Raw genomic sequence first — 23,785 nt, forward strand, 5'->3', positions numbered from 1 at the left:
GCCCTGAGGAAAAATAACATCAGCAGGATGGAAGTAGCAGAGATGAGAATGCTTAGGTGGATGTGCAGTGTGACCAGAAAGGATCGTCTGAGAAATGACTATGTAAGGGGAACAATGAAAGTTACGAACTTAGGAGCGAAGATACAGGAGACAAGGTTAAGATGGTTTGGTCATGTGATGAGGAGGGAGGACGAATATGTGGGAAGAAGGGTCATGCAGATGAATGTGCAAGGAAGGGGGAAGCATGGGCGGCCAAAGAAGAGATGGAGAGAGCTGGTAGAAGAGGACTTGAGGATGAAGAACTTGGATGTGGTGACAGCCCAAGACCGGTGGATGTGGAGGAGACTCATCATCAACAGTGACCTCACTTAAGTGGGAGAAGCTGCAGAAGAAGAAGATCAATCTTTACCCACTTCCTGTGGGAGCTGGGAAGCTGATATTTTGCATTGTGATAGCTCTTTAAATGTATAACCAATGGCAAAAATTTGAATACTCAAAATTTTTAAGTGGTTAGCTAGAATGATATCTTTTTTTCACATTCAAAACAGTAGCAGGTAACCTCTTTCCATAAAAAGCTCTAAAATTGTTATAGACTGTCCTGGATTCTAGAAACATCTAAATCTAAAAAAATGATCAAAGCACAACAGTCTTGCACCATTACTGCTGTTAATATATCTGCATATTTTGAAGTATATGTCATTGTCATCTATTTCCTGATATGTGTTTAGGTTACTGTGACAGTACCACATGATTAAACATGTGGGAAGGCTTATGTGTTCGTTGTACATGTTGATTAATTTTAATGGAATAGATGAGAACACAGCCTAATAAGAATATAACTATTTATTTACTTATTGTTGATATTTCACTGGTATTCTATCCTGCATCTTCAGAGCACATAAACAGTTTGTCACAGTACGCTACAATCTGGCAATATATCTGGCACTATTGCTATGGCAAGTTAGGTCTAGCAGACTGTGCTTTAGATACCCCTGCGCACAGGATCGATTGGAAAAAAACAAAAGTGCTGCACAGAAGCTTTGACAAGTCAAAGAGGTTGTTTCTGGAATCAACAGAAGCCTTGAAACATACTCCAAACCTTAACAAGTATGGCTGTATAAATTTGCCAAAGATTTGGGAGACAATCATCTTAAGACCAAATTAATACCTGCTTTCTCTTTCTGTTTTTTTTTTCCCAAACATCTTTGGACCTCTGTGAGAAAAGGGTATATGTGAAACTACAAGGGGAGTGATTATGAAGAGCTCAGGAGACTGCTTGCAGGTGTAGCATGGAATGAGGAGTTAGCTGAAAAAGAGATCAATGCAGCTTGGGGAATTTTCAAAAACTAATCTAGTAGAAGCAATGTCTAAGTGTATTCCAAGGGTGAGAAGGTTAAATAAGGTAGGTGTTGAGATGGATGAATAAAGAGATTAAGCATGTGATAACGGAGAAAGAGGGCATTGTGGAGGCAGCATAAGAGAAGTGGAAATAACCAATTCCATGAGGACTTCAAAGACCAGGCAAGGAGGGTGACTTGGTTGGTGAGGGTAGCTAAAGAGAGGTATGAACAGCAGTTAGCTAATGAAGTCAAAGAGAATCATAAGGAGTTCTTTCAATATGTAGCCAGCAAAAGAAAGGATGATTATGGAAGGATGACATTGATAGGAGAAAATGGTATAAAGACAGCTGTTGCAAAATATGTGGTGGAGATACTTAATGAGCAATTCATAAAGGTGTTTCAATCTTGTGACTGTGACTTCATGGAGAGATTGAGAGCAGTAGATGATGGGGAGGAGAGACTGACTGTAAGTGAGCAAGAGGTGACTGACTGTAAGTGAGCAAGAGGTGTATGGGGAGGTGAGTAAACTAGATGTTAATACTGCTGTGGGACTTGATAATATATCACCACATATTATTATTATTACGGGTATCTCCATGGAGTCAGTAGACTCATCACGGGAGACCCAGACTAGCAAAACAATATCTGTCATATCTCTTCTTGAATTCATTTACAGACGAAGAGCTCATAACTACGTCAGGCAATGAATTCCACTCATTCACCACCCGCCAGGCAAAAAACCTTGTTCTAACACCTTTGTTAACCACACTCTTCTTTAATTTCCAGGGATGACCTCTTGTTCTTCCATCACTATCACACAGCTGAAACATTTCCCCTGCATCAATCCTATAAAAACCTTTCAGTAATTTAAATGTTTCTGTCATATCCTCTCTTCTTCGCCTATCAACCAAGCTCTCAATCTGTCAATGTAGGGAGCATTTTTTACATCACTCACCAACTTGGTCACTCTTCTCTGAACCCTCTCCACAGCCTCCTCATCTCCAAGGAATCCAGGCGACCAAACCTGAGCACTGTAATCCAAATGTGGAAGTATCAATGCTCTATAAAGGGGAATATTCTGAAGGAATGTGCCAGGGAGTTGACACGTCTTGACATATTTTTTTAATACGAGTCTTGCACTCGGTTAAGTCCCTAAAGAGTGGAAGGAGGGCAATATTGTGCCACTTCATAAAGGAGGTGATCGAACTCAAGCATCAAACTATAGGCCTATCTGTGTGTCAGGTGTTGTGGTTAAGTTGTTGGAGAAGCTTGTGAGAACTAGGATCCAGAGTTTGGTTGACAACAATGGTATTATCTTTGATGGAAGCGTGGATTTGCTAAAGGGAGGTCATGTTTTAGTAATCTACTTATTACAATAAAGTGACTGCTTCCTTGGACAGAGGAGAAGGATACACAGCAATATTCTTACATTTTGCATAGGCTTTTTGATAGAGTACGTCATGATAAATTGATAGTCAAACTAGAACAGATATGGTTGGATATTAGATTAATGCATTGGATTGGAGACTGGCTATCTGATAGGTATCAACAAGTTGCGTATGGGGGAGCGATATCCAGGAAAAGGAAAGTCACTAGTGGAGTGCCTCAGGGGTCTGTTTTGGGGCCATTACTGTTTAACTCGTAAATTAACGATTTAGATGAAGATTTGGATGGAGATATTCAGTTGTTTGCAGATGATGCAAAGTTCCGGCGAACCATGAAGAGTAGTGAAGATGGTGTGGCCTTACAAGAAGACTTGAATAAATTGAGTGATTGGGCACAGAAATGGAGATGTGAGTTCAATGTTGCGAAATCTAAGGTTTTAAAATTTAGAAAACAAAGATGGGATGCAGAATTTATGCTTGGTGAGGATATATTGTTGGAGGTGGAAGAAATAAGAGATCTGGGGGTGATAGTGGATAAGGATCTGAAATTTAGGGGACACATAGCCAAAATTGTGAAGACAACACAAAGGCTTCTGAGAATGATTCAGAGGACACTGAGGTGCAGAAGTAGGGAGATTCTTGTTCTGTTGTATAAGGTTTTGATTAGGCCACACATGGACTATTGTGCCCAGATTTGGTCACCTGGTTTTCAGAAGCATGAAGAGCTGTTGGAAAGGGTCGAAAGGCGATTGACTAAGGTAGTTTCTGATCTCTGGAATGTCACGTGTGAGGAAAGATTGAGAAGATGTAATTTGCAGAATCTGGTGGACAGGAGGAAGAGGGGAGATATGATAGAGACCTACAAGTTGATAATGGGTTGTTATAGTGCTGGAGAAGTTCTACAGAAAATAGTGGGAGATCGGGGGAGAACCAGAGGTCATCCTTGGAAACTGTATAAAGAGTGTGTGAGTAGGGGAGTGAGGGGCAGGTTTTTTTCGTGTAGAGTTGTAAATGATTGGAATGCCTTGCCTGAGAGTGTGGTGTCTGCAAGGAGTTTGAACGTGTTCAAGGCAAGGTATGGTGAGCTGTGTGGGTGTGTGATAAAAGTACCTCCCAGATGAGTCTTTGACTCCATGAGGTCTTGGGGTAATAATAATAATAATAACACAGATGGGACCTAATTAGAACTTTAGTCTTTGTGTTGCACGTTACAATTCTTCAAATTAGTCCCATTGTTATACCGGATTGTGGTTGTCTCGCGTACTGTGACAAACTGTTTTTGTGCTCTGAAGATGCTGAATAGAATATCAGCAATAAGTTAATAAATAGTTATCTTCTTATCAGTCTGTGTTCTCATCTATACAATTAAAATTAATCAACGCTACATGATTAACCAATTATATATTTGGATTAATCCTTTATCCAAGTGTAAGCAAACAAAGTTTGCGCTTGAAGTATTTTCAGGACTGGGGCAACTCATGGCAAAGGTGGTATAAGTTCTTATCGCTTGCCTTAGTTTCTCCCATAATGCAAAGCACATCTCCTTGCAGACATGTATACTGCTATGTATATGGAAATATGACTTCTCCATTACTTCCACCTTGGTATCACCACCTGTGGTTCTGGCTCCCACTGATGAAACCTCAATAAAGGTCACAACCAGTCTGGGTAGTGGCCCTTCCCTTAATGCATAGCAGTATACATGTCCACTAGGAGATGTGCTTTGCATTATGAGAGATATTAAGGCAAGTGATGAGAACTTATACCACCTTTACCACGAGTTGCCCCCAGTCTTGAAAATACTTCAGGTGCAAACTTTGTTTGCTTACACTTGGATAAAGGATTAAACCAAATATATATCTTGGTAGCATAGCCAAGTGAAAAAACTTCCATCAACTACATGATTAAGTTTACAATACGATTAATCTCCTAATCTCCTATCAACAGTTTTCCTCCAAATCAGTCTGTTACTTATAAGCACACCAATATTGTCATATCTAACATTTCATGTTTCTAAGGTGCTTCTCAATCAATCCACCTAGACCTTGGTCTCCATTTGGGTTTCTTTCTTGCCATCTTACCATCAAACACCTGTTTGCTAATCGTTCATCACTCATTCTGTTTAAGTAGTTACAACACCACCTTAGATTAGCTCTGTTGATACATTCTTGAATGTTAATAATGTCAAGTTCCTTTCTAATATCTTCTTTTTTTAATATGATTCTGCCATTGATGCCATCTGTTCATACCCCTAAGTTTTCTCAGAACCCTCATATCTGTTGTGTCTAGTCTTTGATCTAGTGCTTTATTTCTAACCCAACTCTCAGATCCATAACTTAAAACTGGTTTGAACACTTGTATATTCCAAGGTTGGTGTTTTGGCTAATTTCTCTCGTATTCCATATAAATTATTCATCTGGCTACCCACCATACCAGCTTTGTTTATTCTGTCATCTATTTCCAAATTTCACCTGCCATCTTCATTAAACATTGTGCCTAAATAGCTGAAATATTTCACTTGTTCTATAGGATCTCTGTTCAGAATGCAGCTGAAGTTTTCTATGCTCCTGCCTATTTTCATAGTTTTGGTCTTTTTATTGCTGATTTTCATGCCATAATTTGTTATAGCTGTTATTCAATTTAGTTAGAGAGTCCTGGAGACTTGCACCAGATGTGTTTAGGAGTACAGCATCATCTGCACAAAGCAAAGCAAAGAGCTAAGTTTGACATCTCCATTTCTAATATCAGGCCTAATGCCACTTTCTTTCATAATGTGATCCATATAGATGATGAATAAGAGTGGAGATAATGTGCATCCTTATCTTATCCCTGATTTCAAACCATCTTCTTATAATTGGAGGGGCTGAAAAGTTTTGTTAAACACCTGAACAAAAATGATATTAAGGCAAACTGATATAACCACAAGAAAGAACATATCTTAAAACCCTTTAAACTCCCATGTTTCATCAAATTATTAATAATTTGTTCTTTTTCTTTTAGGATTTATAAGAAGACATGTCAATGGTCATTTTTATTCTACGTGTTTATCAGCACTTTTCATTCCTCCCCCCCACCCCTATATTTCCTTCACTTCTAACTGCTGACCAACAACTTAAATATAGACTATGTATTGCTCTGTATAATTTCCATTCACCCCCATCAGTACCATCGACAGGGTGTAGCATAGAGGCAGACTGCCTCACAGCGCGATTTAATAAGGGCGTTCATTCAGCCATATTGCGGTAGGCGTTGTCGCTAAACTAACAATTCCTGTTAGCGTAGCAAGTGGGGAAAGAAGTTTTTCCAAGCTTAAACTGATTAAAAATTATTTGTGAACAGCTATGACCTAAGAAAGATTGGTTGGTCTAGCAGCTATATCGATAAAGGCGGACATAGCTTATAATTTAAATTTAGAAGAGCTTATAAACAGTTTTATTGTGTGATATCCCATAGAGCAAACATTTAATTAATGTTATTATGTAATTGTTTTGCATTAATGTTTCTCTTGTAATAAAAACAAAATAGCAATTGGAGATTTTCTTATATTTTTGTCTTATAATCCATCAGGGGTGATATTTAATTGTTTGCCTCAGGGCTCGATCTAATCTGGCAACAGCCCTGCACCCCATACAATTAAAGTATTTTGAAAAGCTTTTCTCTGGACACCTGGTCATATGCCTTTTCCAGATCTACAAAAATTTCTTAAGTACAGATCTTTGTCATATTCCCATGATTTCTTGACTGTTTGTCTTAGAGTGAAAATCTTGACATCTGATCTTGACAACCTCTGTTTTGTTTGAACCCAGCTTGTTCTTCCCAAGTTTCTCTTCCACAATCTTTCTCAACCTGTTTTCAAGTAACATAAATCTTACCTGGAACACTTAGTAGAAAGATTCCTGTGTAATTCTCACATTCAGCTTTATTCCCTTTTTTTTTATATAGATGGGTACTATGAGAGCTCTACTCCAGTCATTGGGAATTCAACCTTCAGACCAGGTTCTCTGAATTATGCAATGTAGCCACTGAAAACTTTTATACCTCCATACTTAAGCATTTCTGGTCGAATGTCATCTACTCCAGCTGGCTTTTCACATTTCAAGTTTTTGATGACTTTTTCTATCTCAAGTATTGATATGTACTCCTTTTTATATTTCCTCTTAAAATTTTCTAGTACAGTTCTGTCACTAATTGATTTGTAGTTTAATAATCTTTCAAAGTAATTACTCCAGACATCTAAGATATCCTTATCTTCAACTTTCCATGTCACCTTTATCATCTTTGATTCCTTTTATGGTACTCTTTCATTCATTTTTAAGCTTCTTCAATAGCTTCCAGAACAGTTTGCCACCATTACTTGATATTTATTTTCCATACTCTTAACAAATTCTTTCCATGACTCTTGTTTAGCTACTTTTACACATAGCTTAGCTCTCTGTATTCTTTTAAGGCATCTGCTAACTTAATTGCTAGGAACTTTTGGTATGCTTTCTTCTTTTCCAGGACTGCTTCTTTAACTTCTCATGTCCACCATGATGTTCTTATTTTTCTATCCTTGCAGACAACTTTACCACATGCCTCCCTAGCTGAATAAGTTGGTCTTCTTTAGAGTTTGCCACTGAGACTCAGGTTTTTTTCTTGTTTTCAATTTGTTTAATTTTTTCTTCAGTAATGTTTGTATAGTCAAGTCTACAAGTTATCTGTAAAAGCTGCTCAACTTTAATTTTCTTTAATACTTTATTAGATACTGCTCTTTTCAATGTGATATCCCTTTTTATTCTGCTTAGTACTAAGTACTGTCTGCTCTGTTGGCCGAGTGGTTACACGCTCTGCAACCATATGCCTGGGAAAGGAGTGTCCTGAGTTTGATTCTCGTCGCCGACGTGAGGAGCTAAGGATCTTTCTCAGACATAGCCAAGTTAGCCAGTCTTGGGCACAGACTGGCTAACTTTTCTCCCCAGTTTATCTGGGGGTTTTCCCTCCGCAAAGCAGGCAAACCGGTCTTAAGAACATAATGCTTCACAGACAATTACACATGGTTGAGTGTGAGGGTAATGACCTCGCCTCATAGTGAGTTATAAAAAACACAAAAATAGGGCTGTAGTGCCAATAGAAGAAGTACTAAGTACTGGTCACTTCCAATTTCAAATCCTCTGTGCATTCTTGAATCCTGAACCAGCATGATGATATCACTATCAACAATGATGTAGTCAGTGAGGCCTTTCTTATTTCTTGTGTCTTCTCTCCATGTGAACTTGTGCACATTTTTATGCTGAAGCAGGGTGTTAGTAATGAATAGTCTGTGTCCTGACCAAAAGTCCAGTAAATACTTACCACTATTATTATTAGCTTTGTTTATTTCTCCCAATTTTCCCAAAATGTTCTTATATGCCTGGTGGGATTCATTTCCTACTCTGCTGTTCAGATCTCCAACAAGGACCACTTTTTCCATTTTCTTTATGTCAGCTACCTGTTCTAATGACTCAAAAAATTCTTCCTTAGAAGAACCTTCTGTGGGATCATAGGCACAAATAAGTTTCATTGTCCATTCACCCATTTTGAAGTTTGCCCACATAATTCTACTTGAAACTGCTTTCCAATCAAAAAGTTTATCTTCATGTTTGGTGTTGAATGTTATCACTACTCCTTCCTTTCCTTGATTATTATTGCCTGAAAATAACATCCTATACTTATTTAGTAAGATCTCAATTGCTTTCATCTTCTTTATCTCAATAATGCCAATTATGTCCATGTATGTATGTATGTATCACCAATTATGTCCATGTATATATTTTTGATAATGTTAGTTGTAAAATGAAGTATTGAGTTCTGTATAATTATGATTTAATTAGTTATTAAATTGATTTTATATGCTCTCATCTTGCTTATTATACACATTCATCTTTGGTCTCAGATGTTAAAGCAAGATGAGAAGCTAATATAGGCTCTTATCATTATTTAGTGACAGCTAAACTTAATTAAATCAGTGTAGGAATAAGAAAAATTTTAAAAAAAATCTGGGATATGTAAGTTGAATGAAATAAAGGAGAATTTTTCTCTTTTGTAAAATAATCACTTTCAAATTTTGGAGAATGAGAAACTGGAAAGGAGAAAGCTCAGAAAACATGATAGAAAGGAGGTGGAAAATTTTGGGTTGGTATATAATGAGCTGGTAAGTCCATGTGGTTAGCCTAGTGGCTTTGCACTTTGCAACCATATGACTGAGGAAGGAGTGTCCCATGTTTGATTCCCATCGAAGACATGAGGAATTTGAGGATCTTCCTCAGCCATAGCCAAGTTAGCCGGTCTTGGGTGCGGGCAGTAGGTTTTTTCCGCCAGTTTATCTGGTTTTTCATCCCGCAAACAGGCAAACCGGCCCCATGAACATATGCTACTACAGCCAAAAATATTCCCCCCCCCCCAGTGGCAGACTAGGCGACAGGTCGGTTGGGAGTGGTACTAACAAGAAGGCGCAGCTAAGTAACATGCGGACCCTGCATAGGAAGCGGGAATAACACGTAGTGAAAGAAGAAGATATAATGAGCTGGTAAGAGACTGGATATTAAGAAAGGAAACAAGAACAAAGACTGGTTAGAAGAAGAACATACAAAAAAAAATTAAAATATTGTTTGAAAGTGCTAAGTTTCAGAGAAATAAAGAATTTCATTTGAGAAATTCGTAGAAAGATAAATAAGTTAGATAAAATGGTCGAAAGAAGATAAAACAAATTACATGAACAATATAGAAGAAGCCCAGAAGTCTGCAGAGTTACCAACATTGGAAAATTGTATGAAGTGACAAGAAAAATATGATCATGAAAGAAGGGAACAAGAAAATGCAATGACCAAAAAATGGTGTGTTCTTAACATAAGAGGATAAGATTGTTTGAAGATGGAGAATGAACCTCTAACATTTGAAATGTAGAAAACAGTATAACTGCCTTTTCAATGGGAGTGCAATACTGTAGGAACCTCCTCTAACTGAATTTAAATATTCCATTAGAACCAAATCTAAAAATGAAGCATTGAACATAATAAAGATGAAGAGTGGAAAGGCTTATATATTACAATAGAAATGCTTAAGATAACTAACAAAATTGCTTCTGATACATTTCAGGTGATCTTTAATAATCTGTTAGAAAGGCATCAAAAGAATGAGAGAAAAAAAAAATCAAATGATAACCATAATTCAAATGTTATACTTGGATTGTAAGTCAACAGTTACAATTGAAAGATATACTGGAAGATTCACCCCCCCCCCCCTTGTAAGTAATACACTGGATATAGCATGGTACATGCTGCATCCAGTGTTATTATCATCTATATGGATCACCCTGTGAAGGAAAGATGACACTAAATCTGTTATCACAATAGGCAATATTAAACTCATTTCTTTTGCAGATATGATTAGGGGTATACCTCTAAATCAGTGTTTCTCAACCTGTGGTCTGCAGACCACAGGTGGTCTGCAGGCAGACTTAAATTAATTGAATAAATATATATATTTTTAATTATCCAAACAAAACAAATTAAAATTGAATAAGTAAAAGTAAAAATTATTGAAATCAAATGGAGACTTAAAAAAATTGCAAATAGCATCAGAATGTTCAAAGGCAGAAGCAATAAAACTATATTGTTGTTCACTTCACTCCTCTTTTATTATTCGTCATTCAGGCGCTAAATTTGTAGCGGCAAAATGACAAATAATAAAAGAGAGGGTGAAGTGAACAACAATATAGTTTTATTGCCATAGACAGTATGGCAAGATTTCTTAAATGCCAAAAAAGTGCCGCCTGGGGCGATGCCCCCCCCCCCAAAGTTATGCCTCTGTAACTTAGTGGTCCGTAGAATTGTATTAGGCTTTTTACTGGTCCTTGGGCTTAGAAAGGATGAGAAACGCTGCTCTAAATCAATTCACTCATCTTCAGAATCATCTTAACTAAATTCAGCTACTGTTATACAGTAGTATTAAAATCAGCAAAAAGACTAAAACTATGAAAACTAAGAATATGGATTGCATGCAGGTAGTAGTTGAAAATACTAAATCCATTGCATTCTATCCCTATAACTGTGTCATCTTCTGTTAGCAAAGTCTCGTTAATGCCTATTACTTTTAGTGAGGTTGCACTAACCAATTCCAAAAACTTTTCTCTCTTATTCTTGATGATTCTAGCATTAGTATATAGAAAGTGTAGCATCCCCCCCCCCCCCCAACCAAACGTTATGTTCTGAATTGGCTACCCTATTCAATATTGTTACCTGAGAGACTAGATTCTGCAATTTTTGTTCATTCACGCACTCATCTGCTTCATTGGAGCCTTCACACACACTTGACTGCATATGCTCTAATTCTCAGTGAATAGAGCTCTGAATTTTTTGCTGCAACTTTGGAGATCTGCTGTAGGACAGTCCATATTTCAGGATTTAACAGGTTTATTAGTTCTTGTTGTAGAGCTGTGATAGAGCTGTTTAGCTGCTTACTAAGCTCTATGCGAGTAGCGGAGATTTATTCTCGAAGAAGCGCTAAACTCGCCCGTCGATAAATACGATGTGCCTTTGCTGATTGCAACTTTTCCTTGAATTTTAGAAAAGGTGGAATAACATCATTATCGCGGCATCGTTTAAGGAAGGCTAACCGGTTCAATTTTCTGGACAATTTCAGTTTCAACTTACCGAACCATCGCGCTTTGTAAACAATATCTTCTCCGTGCAGAATCATCAATCTAACAGATAAGCTTAGGCGTTGATGGTTATTCATGACTTATTTTTCACGGTATTAACAACACCACAAACACTTTTATCAACAAAGATGTTTTATTAACACTAATATTTCGCTGATTTTCAAATCATCAGAGCACAACACACATGTAAACGCGACAGTGAGTGAGTGAAACAATATACCTTAACAAATATGGTTGCATTAATTTGCCAAAAATTTGGGAGACGGTTATCCTAAGAAAAACGCCTGTTTTTTTTTTTTTTTTTTTTTTTTTTTTTTTTTTTTTTTTTATATAGGACTTTAGATCTTTTGTCTTTTGCAATTATATTGTTTCACTCACTCACTGTCATGTTTACATGTGTGTTGTGCTCTGATGATGCTGATTTGAAAATCAGCGAAATATTAGCGTTAATAAAACATCTTTGTTGATAAAAGTGTTTGTGGTGTTGTTAATACCGTGAAAAATAAGTCATGAATAACCATCAACGCCTAAGCTTATCTGTTAGATTGATGATTCTGCACGGAGAAGATATTGTTTACAAAGCACGACAGTTCGGAATGTTGAAACTGAAATTGTCCAGAAAATTGAACCGGTTAGCCTTCCTTAAACGATGCCGCGACAACAATGCTATTCCACCTTTTCTAAAATTCAAGGAAAAGTTGCAATCGGCAAAGGCACATCGTATTTATCGACGGGCGAGTTTAGTGCTTCTTCGAGAACAAATCGCCGCTACTCGCATAGAGCTTAGTAAGCTAAACAGCTCTATCATAGCTCTACAACAAGAACTAATAAACGTGTTAAATCCTGAAATACGGACTGTCCTACAGCAGATCTCCGAAGTTGCAGCAAAAAAAAAGAATTCACAAAAGTAAAAAGCAAACACCTAAAGAAATTTGAACTACTACAACTGCGCCAACATACGAAGTCCCGACCACAACTTCGACGAGACCACGTGATCGTAAACCTATCGTCGGAAATACTCACTGAAGAAGCCAAGAACGCTCTCAGTTTAGGACATAACTTTGCTGTCGCGCCCAAACAAATTCCTAAACTCGAAATTATGATGAAAGTAGAACAGGGTATCCACGATCTTCCGCCAGCAATGGCCAATAACGTGCGACTAGACATAGCAAGTATTATAAACAAGGCTAAGCCTCCAAAAAGCAATATGCCACGTAAGCAAATAACTGCCCTAAAAAGTTATATAATAATAAAAATATTATTATTACAAAAGCCGATAAAGGAAATGCAACATTTATCATGAATAAAGAAGAGTATAACAGAAAAATGCAAGATCTTATATGTGACAGTTCCACATATCAAATTATACATCGAGACCCTACGATGTCGCAAAAGAAAAAAGTTCGAAAATTACTGAAAAAAGTGACATCATGGCCCAAAGAAATCATCAGGAAAATAAAACCAATTCATGTTAAAACACCCCGTATTTATGGATTACCCAAAATCCACAAAACTAATATTCCCCTACTCCCCATAGTGGATAGCATAGATAGTCCCACATATAAACTGGCCCGGCATTTAGCTAAGTCGCTTGCCCCTCTTACTGGCAACTCCTCTACTTTTGTAAAAAATTCAATCCATTTCAAAACATTGGTTAAAAATCTAATCCTAAAAAATTCAGACATAATGGTTAGTTTCGATGTCACCTCCCTATTTACCAATGTACCACTTATAGACACTCTTGATTTAATCAAGTCTAAATTTCCCCCAGATATTTTTGAATTATTTCAATTTACCATGAATGCAGGTTACTTTACTTGGGAGGGGAAATTCTACAAACAGATTAATGGTACTGCTATGGGTTCCCCCTCTCTCTCCCCCGTTAGCAAATTTTTACATGGAACACTTTGAAAACAAAGTACTTACCACAGCTACATACAAGCACAAGCGTGGTTGCACTATGTAGATGATGTATTTGCCATCTGGCTCCATGGACAAGACACTTTGGATGCTTTTGTCACCTACCTAAACAGCCAACACCCCAAAATTCACTTCACAGTAGAAAAAGAATCAAATAACTGTTTACCATTTCTTGACACATTAGTCACCCGCCTTTCAGATGGATCACTATCTTTTTCTATTTACAGAAAGCCTACACACACAGGAAGATACCTACATAAACAATCACATCATCATCCAATCCAACAGTACGGCATTTTAAAAACACTTACACACAGAGCCAGAGCCATTTGTTCTAACGATACAGCTCTGACCACTGAACTCCAGTACCTGCGCCATACGTTCTTAGCCAACGGCTACAATCCCTACAAGATAGATAAAATACTACATAGGCCCATTACTCTGTCCTCCCCCTAATACACAAGAATACAACATGACCATTTCTATTCCCTATATCAGAGGTACATCGGAAAAGATAGCCAAAGTATTGTTGAAACATGGCCTTCGCACCACCTTCAAACCTCATGTCAAGCTGGCAACTCTGATCCGCTCGCCAAAGGATAAACTTCACCCTTTAGCACACCCAAGTCACAGTCACTTGAAGTTCCATGTGACTGTGACTTGGCCTATTATGGGCAAACAGGAAGATCAGTGAACATCCGCCTGGAAGAACATGAAAGATACATTTGCTACTATTACTATGGCAAGTCGGGACTGGAAGACCATGCTTTGGACACTCCTTCACACAGGATTAGATGGAGGAAAACAAATGTGCTATTTAGGAGTCGTTATAGATCTGAAAGATTATTTTTTGAGTCAGCAATGGCTTTGAAGAATTCTCCCAACCTTAACAAATATGGTTGCATTAATTTGCCAAAAATTTGGGAGACGGTTATCCTAAGAAAAACGCCTGGATAACTGCTTTTTTTTTTTTCTTTTTTTTTTTCCCGTTAGAGGGTGCCAAAAATAGGACTTTAGATCTTTTGCCTTTTGCAATTATATTGTTTCACTCACTCACTGTCGCGTTTACATGTGTGTTGTGCTCTGATGATGCTGATTTGAAAATCAGCGAAATATTAGCGTTAGTAAAACATCTTTGTTGATAAAAGTTTTTGTGGTATTGTTAATACCATGAAACATAAGTCATGAATAACCATCAACGCCTAAGCTTATCTGTTAGATTGACTACATTACTGTTACCTGAAGGCAATTGGTTGCTCCTGTTGTTCCTTACTTCTGGTTGGTTGTTTATGTTCACTGTAGAGAAATTCAAATATCTCCGTTGGTTTTCTGAATATTGTCAGTCTTTTAGTATATGAAATTTGGATATGAGATTTTCTTTCTTTGTTTGAAGGATATGGTTCACTGAGTTGTCTAATCCTCTTAAAGATTAGACAACTTGTGTTCAAGTAACTAGAAAGTTAAGATTTTAAATTTTGTACCTGGTTTTGAGTAAAGACCAAGATTTTTCTAGTAGCTTGGATCTGTTCTCTGAGTAACACTTTCTCCATGCGTTGGTATATTTGTTGAGGTAAATTTTCTCTTCAGTATTATTTTCAATAATGTTATTAATAGTATTATTATTGTCTTCAGTTTGATGCAGTTCGAAATGATATTGTTGTCCCTACAATGTTTTAAAAATGCCAGCTGATTAATCAAACCAGAAACATGAATCTTCAACTTACTGTATTGATTGCATCGCTTGTGCGTCGAATCTCTATGAATTATCAGAATCCTTTCTCTTAGTGTTACACCGTGATCAGCATTCGTTTTAGATAAATTATGGACTCTACAACCGTGTTATAAATAACTGGTTGTAGAGTCCATTTTCTAATAATAGAAATTATAATAGATAAGAAATTATCTATTATAATTTCTTACGTTTCGACCTTCATATTAAGGTTATCATCTGGGGTATACACATAAATACAGAGACAAGCTGAATTACATTTCACACAGTATGCTAAAGAGACAATGATTTGATCAACAGTTATTCTACTGAAAATAGAATATGAAATATATATAAATTAATTACTTAATTAAAAACTACATCAAAGCTATATTCTGTTTAAGATAACATCAGAGAAACATTCTTGCATATAGATAATTTTCTTACGGTAACAATTATGTCCTAATTTAACAAGACAATTATTATATTAGATTTAAGATTCTGGATTACTTATGGTCGTATTTATAGTTAACTCTTAGGGAGAAAGATTAAGTGGGTAGAATATGTGCCTCCCATATGCTTGGGATTTTTAGATCATCATCATTGTTAAGATCAGGGTGGTTGATAAAATCTCACAGGCTATATGAAAGATTGTTTCTCTGATGTTATCTTAAATAGAATATAGCTTTGATGTAGTTTTTAATTAAGTAATTAATTTTTTTAAATTTATTTAATTTTTATATATATATATATATATTTTAACTAGGGGTCATGCCAGTAGAATAACTGTTGATCAAATCATTGTCTCTTTAGCATACTGTGTGAAATGTAATTCAGCTTGTCTCTGTATTTATGTGTATACTCCAGATGATGTGATATGAAGTTCGAAATGTCAGGAAATTAAAATAGTTATTTATGACACAGTTGTAGAGTCCATAATTTATCTAAAATGAATGCTGATCGCCGTGTAACACTAAAGGAAAGGATTAGTTCCCTTTTATTTTTTATTATTATTAACATCTATAAAAAAATGACTCTTGGCTAAATACCACAGGTAAAACCAAATTCCTATTGCTCTTGTAATTAAAAATCTTGGACTTTTGTAAAATATATATTTATTATTATTATTCAGGCCTCCATGGAGTCAAATGACTCATCGTGGGAGGTCCTTCCTAAGAACATAAAGTCTGTCAAGACTCATCAAGGGAGGTCCCCCCTAAGAAACACAAAGTCTATCATACCATTCTCGCTCTCACCACTCCATCAGGCAATGTATTCCACGGTTCAACCACCCACCATGCAAAGAAACCCGCACCCTCTTGCTCACAGTTTCCTTTCGTAACTTCCAGAGATGGCCCCTTGTCATGACTCCTTCCTGCTGTTCAACCAAGCGAAAGACCTCTCCAGCGTCAACCCTGTAACCACCTCTCAACAGTTTAAAAGTCTCAATCATATCACCTCTCCTTCTTCTATCCACCAAACTCTGCAGTCCACATTCTCTCAGCCAATCCTCATAACCAAAATTGTACAGTCCTGAAACCATCTTTGTCATCCGTCTTTGTACCATTTCCACAGTTAATTTATCCTCTTCAAATCCTGGGGACCAAATCTGAGAACAATTGTCTAAGTGTGGTCTGATCAGAGACTTATACAACGGCATGATAACCCTTTTATCTCTGCAGGTCAGTGTCCTTCTCATAATTGCAGCAATCCTCTGTGTTACCTTCACCACCTTTGCAATATGTCCCCTAAATTTCAGGTTTCTATCAATCATTAACCCCAGATCTCTTGTGTCTCCCCTACTTCCTCCAGTATAACTCCTCCCATAGAGTATGCAGCATCACATCGATGTTTCCCCAAACCTCAAGACCCTACATTTTGCTGCATTAAACCAATATCCCACATTCATTTACCCATCTATCTAGCTTATTCAAATCCTCTTGCAGGGCTACCACATCTGCATTATTGCTAATAATCCTTCCCAGCTTTGCATCATCTGCAAACAACTGAATATCCCCTTGCAACCCACTGGCAGTGTCATTGATATAAAGGTTAAACAATATAGGTCCTAGTACTGAGCCCTGTTGGACCCCACTTGTAAACCTCTGCCTTCCATTCCCTGGGCACCTTTCCTGCAGCCAAACTTTCATTGAAAAGCCAGGTTAAAGGCAATGTCAGTTCCCTAGCACATTCTCTCAAAACTCGTGGTGAAATACCATACAGTCCCAAAGTTTTACTGACATCCAGAGTACTCAGTATCTGAAACACACTCTCCTCTAAACCTGGAACCTGCCCTATCCCTCTTGCATTAAAACTGACTCCTCTAGGATGAAATACTCTGATAAAGTGTTCATTGAACAATTCCCCTATGTCCTCTGCATCAGTCACTCTATTCCCATTTTTATCCCACAATATCATTCTTCCACAGTCATTTTTCCTCTTACTGGCCACATAGCTAAAAAATTCCCTAGGATTTTCTTTGGATCTTAGGGCCAATCTCCTCTCATATTCCAGTTTCGCTTACCTTACCACACTAGTCACTCTTCTGGCCTGTGTCTTATATTTTTCATGCATCTTCTCTTCACCTGTCTCCTTATATCTCTTCCATAGCTTTTTTTTTGCATGCAATTCCTGTTTAATATTTTTTGTCATCCACTTCATTCTAAATTGTGTCCTCTTCTTCACTCGTAGTATACAACTTACCATTGCTGCTAACAAATATTCTTTCACAATTTCCTACGCACTAATGATATCCTGGCCTTCCAATTCCTCCCTCCATGAAACTTCCCGAAGTTGACGTCTAAGACTATTATAATCACCTGCTTTATAATTCCACATAAGTTCCCGTCTCTTTGATACTCCTGCATGTCTATTCATTTTCCAAGTCAACACCATATGGTCACTCTCTCCAACTGGTGGGAGAGACATCAACTCAGTTATTATCAACTCTTCTGATGCTATAACCAAATCCAAAACTCTTGAACCTCTTGTTCCCTCTGTTGCATGTTGCCTAAGACATTTGTCCCTCAAGAATTCTAGAAATTCCATTCCCTATTGCTACATGCATCTTCCTCTCTCCAATTTATACTACTGTAGTTAAAATCTCCCATAACAATCATTCTTCTTGCACCTGTTAGACAGTTAAGTTTGGCAGGTGCAAGAAGAATGATTAGCAACACCCGACTAAATATCCTGTCTTGCCCACCTCTACCTCACACCATATGCTCTCAAATCATTTGTCTCACTGCCTTCCAAAGCCTCCACTCTTAGAGGACATAGGTCGTCACTTATCATAAGCAGTGCCCTACCACCCAGCTTTCCCCTTGTTGGATTGTGATAGAGTGGAATTTTAGGAACTCCCATCTTATCACAATCTAACATGCATTTCCAAACAAAAAAGGAATATAAATATAGATGATTGCCTCTGAGTAAGATTTATGCTATGTAAATATATCAAGCAAGTTTCACTATGAGAGATTAAATAAGTGTGTATTTAGTACCGTTCACAAATGAGTTAAAATCAATAATGGAAGTGTAAATCTTTAGCAGAGTTGTATAAGGTAATATCTATTAATAGATATAGAATGTTAGCACAAATTCAACATGCAGGGGGAGTGAAGCCCAAAGGTCACGGAGCAGTGACGCGAGGGAGCGGCTCGCTCCAAGCAAACAGCGTGATGTCAGCGCACGTGCGATAGCGGAGAAGGCTGGATGCTGTGACATAAGACCACGTGAGTGTGTTGGCTGGACATCGCGAAATGCGAGAAAACGCCGAGAAAAAAGAGGGAAATATAAGGGTCATGCACCCCCTGAAAAAAGGGCTTTTTGTTCCTGGATCTCCTAGTGTTCGTCTCTCGCAGTGGTGAAGGGTGGCAGTGCCTCCATACCGGAGGATTCTGATAAAGGCAGCAGTGGAACTCGACGGTTGTATCTCCACGGAAGAAATAAGTCCGGCAGTCCATGGAAAGCCAGATTGAACCACGTGGACATTAAAGAGAGGCAGATTCCGGTAGACCATTGACGCGATACAGAACCAAAGGGCAGATAAGTAGACTTTATTTGTGTTTCACTGAATGTGAATGAGAGATTTGTGCCACGTTGATAAAGCAGAAAGGGGAACATTGATGAGATTGAATAAGACTGTGTTGCTATTGTTTAGAGAGGGTTGCCTTTAATCTTACTGTCTATCACTATGATAAAGTTCATTAATATGTTGTAAGAAGTTACAAATATGTCTAGAGTGAGGAATTGCTAATTTATAAAGGGATTGTAAAAGATATAAATGCTATCTTGTGTGGTTTGACAGAACTACTGAGAAATAGAAAGATTGTGATAATCATGCATGATTAAGGTATTTAACAGTATAAATAAGATTCTTACTTTAGAGAATTACAGCATAATCAGTTATAAGTGTATTTGTAGTATTGTGATATTTTAACTCTGTCCTGACTGTCAGGAACTCCCTTAAGATGGGAATTAAGCTAATAGTATTGAATGTACATATTTTTGATATATAATAAACCTTGCTTTTGTACCTAACTAAGACTATCTGTGATTTCTGGAATCCGATGCACCTCTTATAAAAATATGAACGTATTCGGGAGACTAAAAAGAAGCAAAGTTTGGCCACGTCTGCAAAGTTGCTAGGTATCATTTTACTGTCCTGAGATCACCTCTTGATTGATAATATTGTTAATCTAATAGCGCTAAGTGGCGCAGCGAAATATAAATTTTCTTGGCGTTTTATGAGAGGTAGATCTCAGACACTCTGATACTCTGGTGTTGCCTCGATCTGGAGGAAATTCCATTGTCCCTCAGAGGTACCACGTGATACTCGATTGAGAGTTTAAGGGGATTTGACTCAAAGACCAAAGAATAGTTATGATAGTAGAAAGTCAACACAACACCTTCCTATCCTGCCAAAAAATGCTGTACCCAGCGATTTCTATTCCTGTTATTATATCCTCTTCTGTCAACCACGTCTCAGTGATCCCAATAATTTTTGGCCAGGCTGATGCTATCTGCGCCACCAATTCCTCTCTCATATTCCGGATACTCCTGGCATTAGTATAAAGCATATAAATGCCATTGTTTCTATTCTCACATTATCCCCTCTAGACTCCACTGGACTCGGTGTTACCTGATGTCGTCTCCCTTCTCCCAAGTATCCATTCCCATAAGAGGCCATCCCTGCTATCATTCTCCTTGGGACACACTGACTCATTCAGAACAGCAATCTCTCCAGATACCTACATCCTTCCTCATCCAAATATAAGTGGTCTCTCGCATACAATTCCTCTCTTTCCTCAAACGCACTCCAAGCATCCACATAAACCAGTCTTCTCTTGTAACACATTCTAGCTATTATGTCATTCAATATTACTGCTCTTCTGCTCAGTTCGTCATTATCATACCTAGGCAACACGCACACTATTTTTCCTCTCTCTGTCTTCTTCCGTACAGCCTCAAGCAAAAATCTCATATATGTTATCTATATATATATACACTACACAACATGTGGTCATGTACCGGATTCTGACTGAAGCATTCAAACGCATGCACACCATCAAACACGAATTATCAAATGTAACAGCCTAGCAGTTACTAAAGTGTATGTTTTCATGTAACTTGATGCATGTTTTCACACCAGTACAGCCTTGAAAATGCTAGACAGTGGCTAGTGAAACTTGTTGGCTCTTTGTATTTGTAATCATCAAATCTTATGGTCTTTTAACAATAAAAGTTATTAGTTTTAATATATATTATCTATTATTATATATATTTTTTTATCACAAGAGGTCTTGTATGCATATATGACTGCTTAAAAACATTATCAAACCATTACATGCATCTACAAGGTAGGGGACAGGAAGTAGCAATCTGCTATACGACAGTGGTAACATGTGGACAGGGATATCCTGTGTAAGGAGAAGATTAAGATATATTGTACACATATTTTAATCCATAAAGAGAGTGTTAAAAATTCTCATGAACTTATTTTTTTATATAGATTACATTTTTAAATAAATGTGTGCAACATATATTGGTTTATGCTACTGATTGTGGTTTTAATTAAAATCTTTTATTTTTTTTAATAGCGAGTTGTTAATCTGGTGCTAGAACAGATTGGACAAACTGGAAATCCTACTCCTTTAAGTCCAACTTTTGGAAATATTTCTGAGAAGCCTCATCTAATTGTAGAATTGGCTGATGTTAAATCACGTTTGCGAAAATTTCAACAAGAATTGTAAGATATGATAAGACTGTATATGCTACTTTTTATTATACTAAAAAAAAAAAATATGCTATTACTAACCATTATGAAACAATAAATTTTGTAAAAGTTCAGTAAATCTAATAGTGTTTTAATATTTTAGTTAAAATGCTTAGCAATTTAGTGCTATTCTCATAATGCATCTTTCTAGCATCTACATTGTTAAAGATTTGTTTCTGAGTTTTCATTATTTGACTGAGATAGTCCTAAATGTGGTTGACTAAATTTCCATCAGGTTGTTGTGGAACTCATATTTGAAACTTGTATTGCATTTCCATTTTGCTGTGATTCTGATTGGACTAACTTTTTTTGAATGAAATGAATGAATGAATGAATTATTTCCTACATGTTTTAAGTGAAGTCGCTTTTAACAGTTTTCTTAGAGCATTGCATTTCGTTCGTAGTTTTCATGTCTAGTAGTATGCACTGTAAAGAGGATGGTAATAAAGACAGTATGAAGTCGGTAATATATTTTGATTTGACTGAAACACATAATGTGAAACTAGAAGATTTAATAAATTTGTATAGTTTATGTGGACATAAAGTTTGTTTCAAAAAATACTTTAAGGATAGTTTTTTTCCAAGATTAACTTTGGCATATTTAGACATTTGTGGCTTACCTTTTATTTAATATATCATTTTTGAATGTTTTGCCATGTAAATGTTGTGTTGAAAGGTTGTCTTTTTTTTCTGATAAAGAGTGACAAAACTTTGATTGCTAGCAAGATATTGTCAATTTCTTTATTCTAAATCAAGCCTCTGACAATGTGCATCTACAGCATTGGTTGAAATGGACATGATTGTTGGTTGACAAGACCAGGATTTGAGTCTTATCTAAGACATAAGGAACTCTTCAACTGGATTTATATCTGCAAAACAGAGAAACCAGCCAGAAAACACATGAAATGAATAGACTTGTAAATCATAGGCCGAGTTGCTTTGGTATGTTCTGAAAGCAATCAGAATCTACCCAGGCTTTAAAAGTTATTAGAAATAGAAGTTTTTTTCTTCTTTTCAGCCATTTTCTGTCCACTGTGGGACGAAGGCCTCCTCCGGTTCTTTCCACCTTTCTCTGTTTTGGCAATGGTTGACCAACTTTCCCCAATAAACTCTGACAGTTCATCACTCCACCTTCTTTTAGGACATCCTCGGCTTCGTTTCCCTTCTTTAGGAATCCAGTTCGTAAGGATGGTGGTCCATCGCTCATCTTCTCTTCTGGATAAATGTCCATCCCATTTCCATTTTAGTTGCTTGTGGTGAAGAATGATGTCAGTCATCACCGCTGCTAATATCTGGGAAACTCCAGGTATTTTCGAAGATGTACGGCAATCAATGCGTTATTGGTGTCAGGCATGCATCACTGCTAATGGTCGTAACTTTGAGCACCTGATGTGAAACCATATTATGTATCTAACTACTATTGAACTGTTCAGTTACACCTAATAAAGTTTTTTACACTACTTACTGCTATTTCTGTATCTTTGTGTCCCTGTTAGCACCTTCCGGTGGAGTTTCCGGTCATGCTTTCCTATGTTAATATAATTGAGTTTGATGTTCTCTACCTCCCCTCAAATTTGTACATGGAATTTTGAACCACTCTGTAGATGATGAATAACACTGAAGATAATATGCACCCTTGTCTCACACCTGATTCAACATCTAATCATCTTACTCTAACTCCTTAAATTTTAACAGCAATATTGAGCAATACATAGAGACTATGTATTGTTCAGTATAATGTCCCATTTACACCAAATAACTAGCATTTTAAAGAGCTTTTCTCTTGGCACCTTGTCATATTTCTTTTCTAGATCTACAAAACTTAAATGCAAATGCTTGTTATATTCCCAACATTTCTCAGCTATTTGCCTTAAAGTGAAAATCTGATCCTGACAATCTCTGTTTAACCTGAATCGAGCTTGTTCTTCACCAAGCTTCCCTTCTACAATCCTTCTCAGCTGTTTCTCAAGAATACTTGCATAAATCTTACCAGGAACACTTTGTAATTCTCATATTCAGTTTTATTTCCCTTTTTATAGATCTGTACTATGAGAGCTCTATTCAAATCATCTGGTATTTGACCATCCAACCAGACCTTCTGAATTATGCAATGCAGCCATTGTAAAACTTTTATATCTCTTATTTCAGCATTTGTGGTCCATTTTAACTACTTTGATGGCTTTCTTCACTTCAAAATTGATATGTGTTCCTGGTTTTGTTCTATATGTATTTTATAAATTAAATTAAAAGTAGAACTGATTGCATTCCTGTTGAGTGTTTTCTACCACTGTGCTGACACTGCTTGTTTCATTTAGCAATTTTTTAAAGTAATTACTCCAGACATGTAGAATATCTTTAACTTATTATTATTCGTGATACCTCCAAGGAATCCGAAGACTCATCGTGGGAAGACACCTACTGTACAACTCTCCGTCTCCACCACTACCGAACTTCTACTACAAATCAACTACATCAGCACCA

At 37.0% G+C, this 23,785-nt stretch overlaps 1 protein-coding gene across 3 annotated transcripts in view; it reads left to right on the forward strand.

Moving 5' to 3' along the window:
- The window catches only part of Girdin (protein girdin), a 576,472-nt gene that overhangs the window by 85,250 nt on the left and 467,437 nt on the right, over positions 1-23,785 (forward strand). For all 3 annotated transcript variants that reach the window (XM_090411135.1, XM_090411137.1, XM_090411136.1), the window contains exon 7: positions 21,129-21,277. In XM_090411135.1, coding sequence (XP_090267261.1) covers positions 21,129-21,277 — 149 coding nt within the window. The remainder of the gene's footprint in view (positions 1-21,128; positions 21,278-23,785) is intronic.

This window comes from Typopeltis vanoorti, chromosome 21 (genome assembly GCF_054136105.1).
Source record: "Typopeltis vanoorti isolate ZY-2024b chromosome 21, IOZ_Tvanoo_1.0, whole genome shotgun sequence".
Classification (NCBI taxonomy): domain Eukaryota; kingdom Metazoa; phylum Arthropoda; class Arachnida; order Uropygi; family Thelyphonidae; genus Typopeltis; species Typopeltis vanoorti.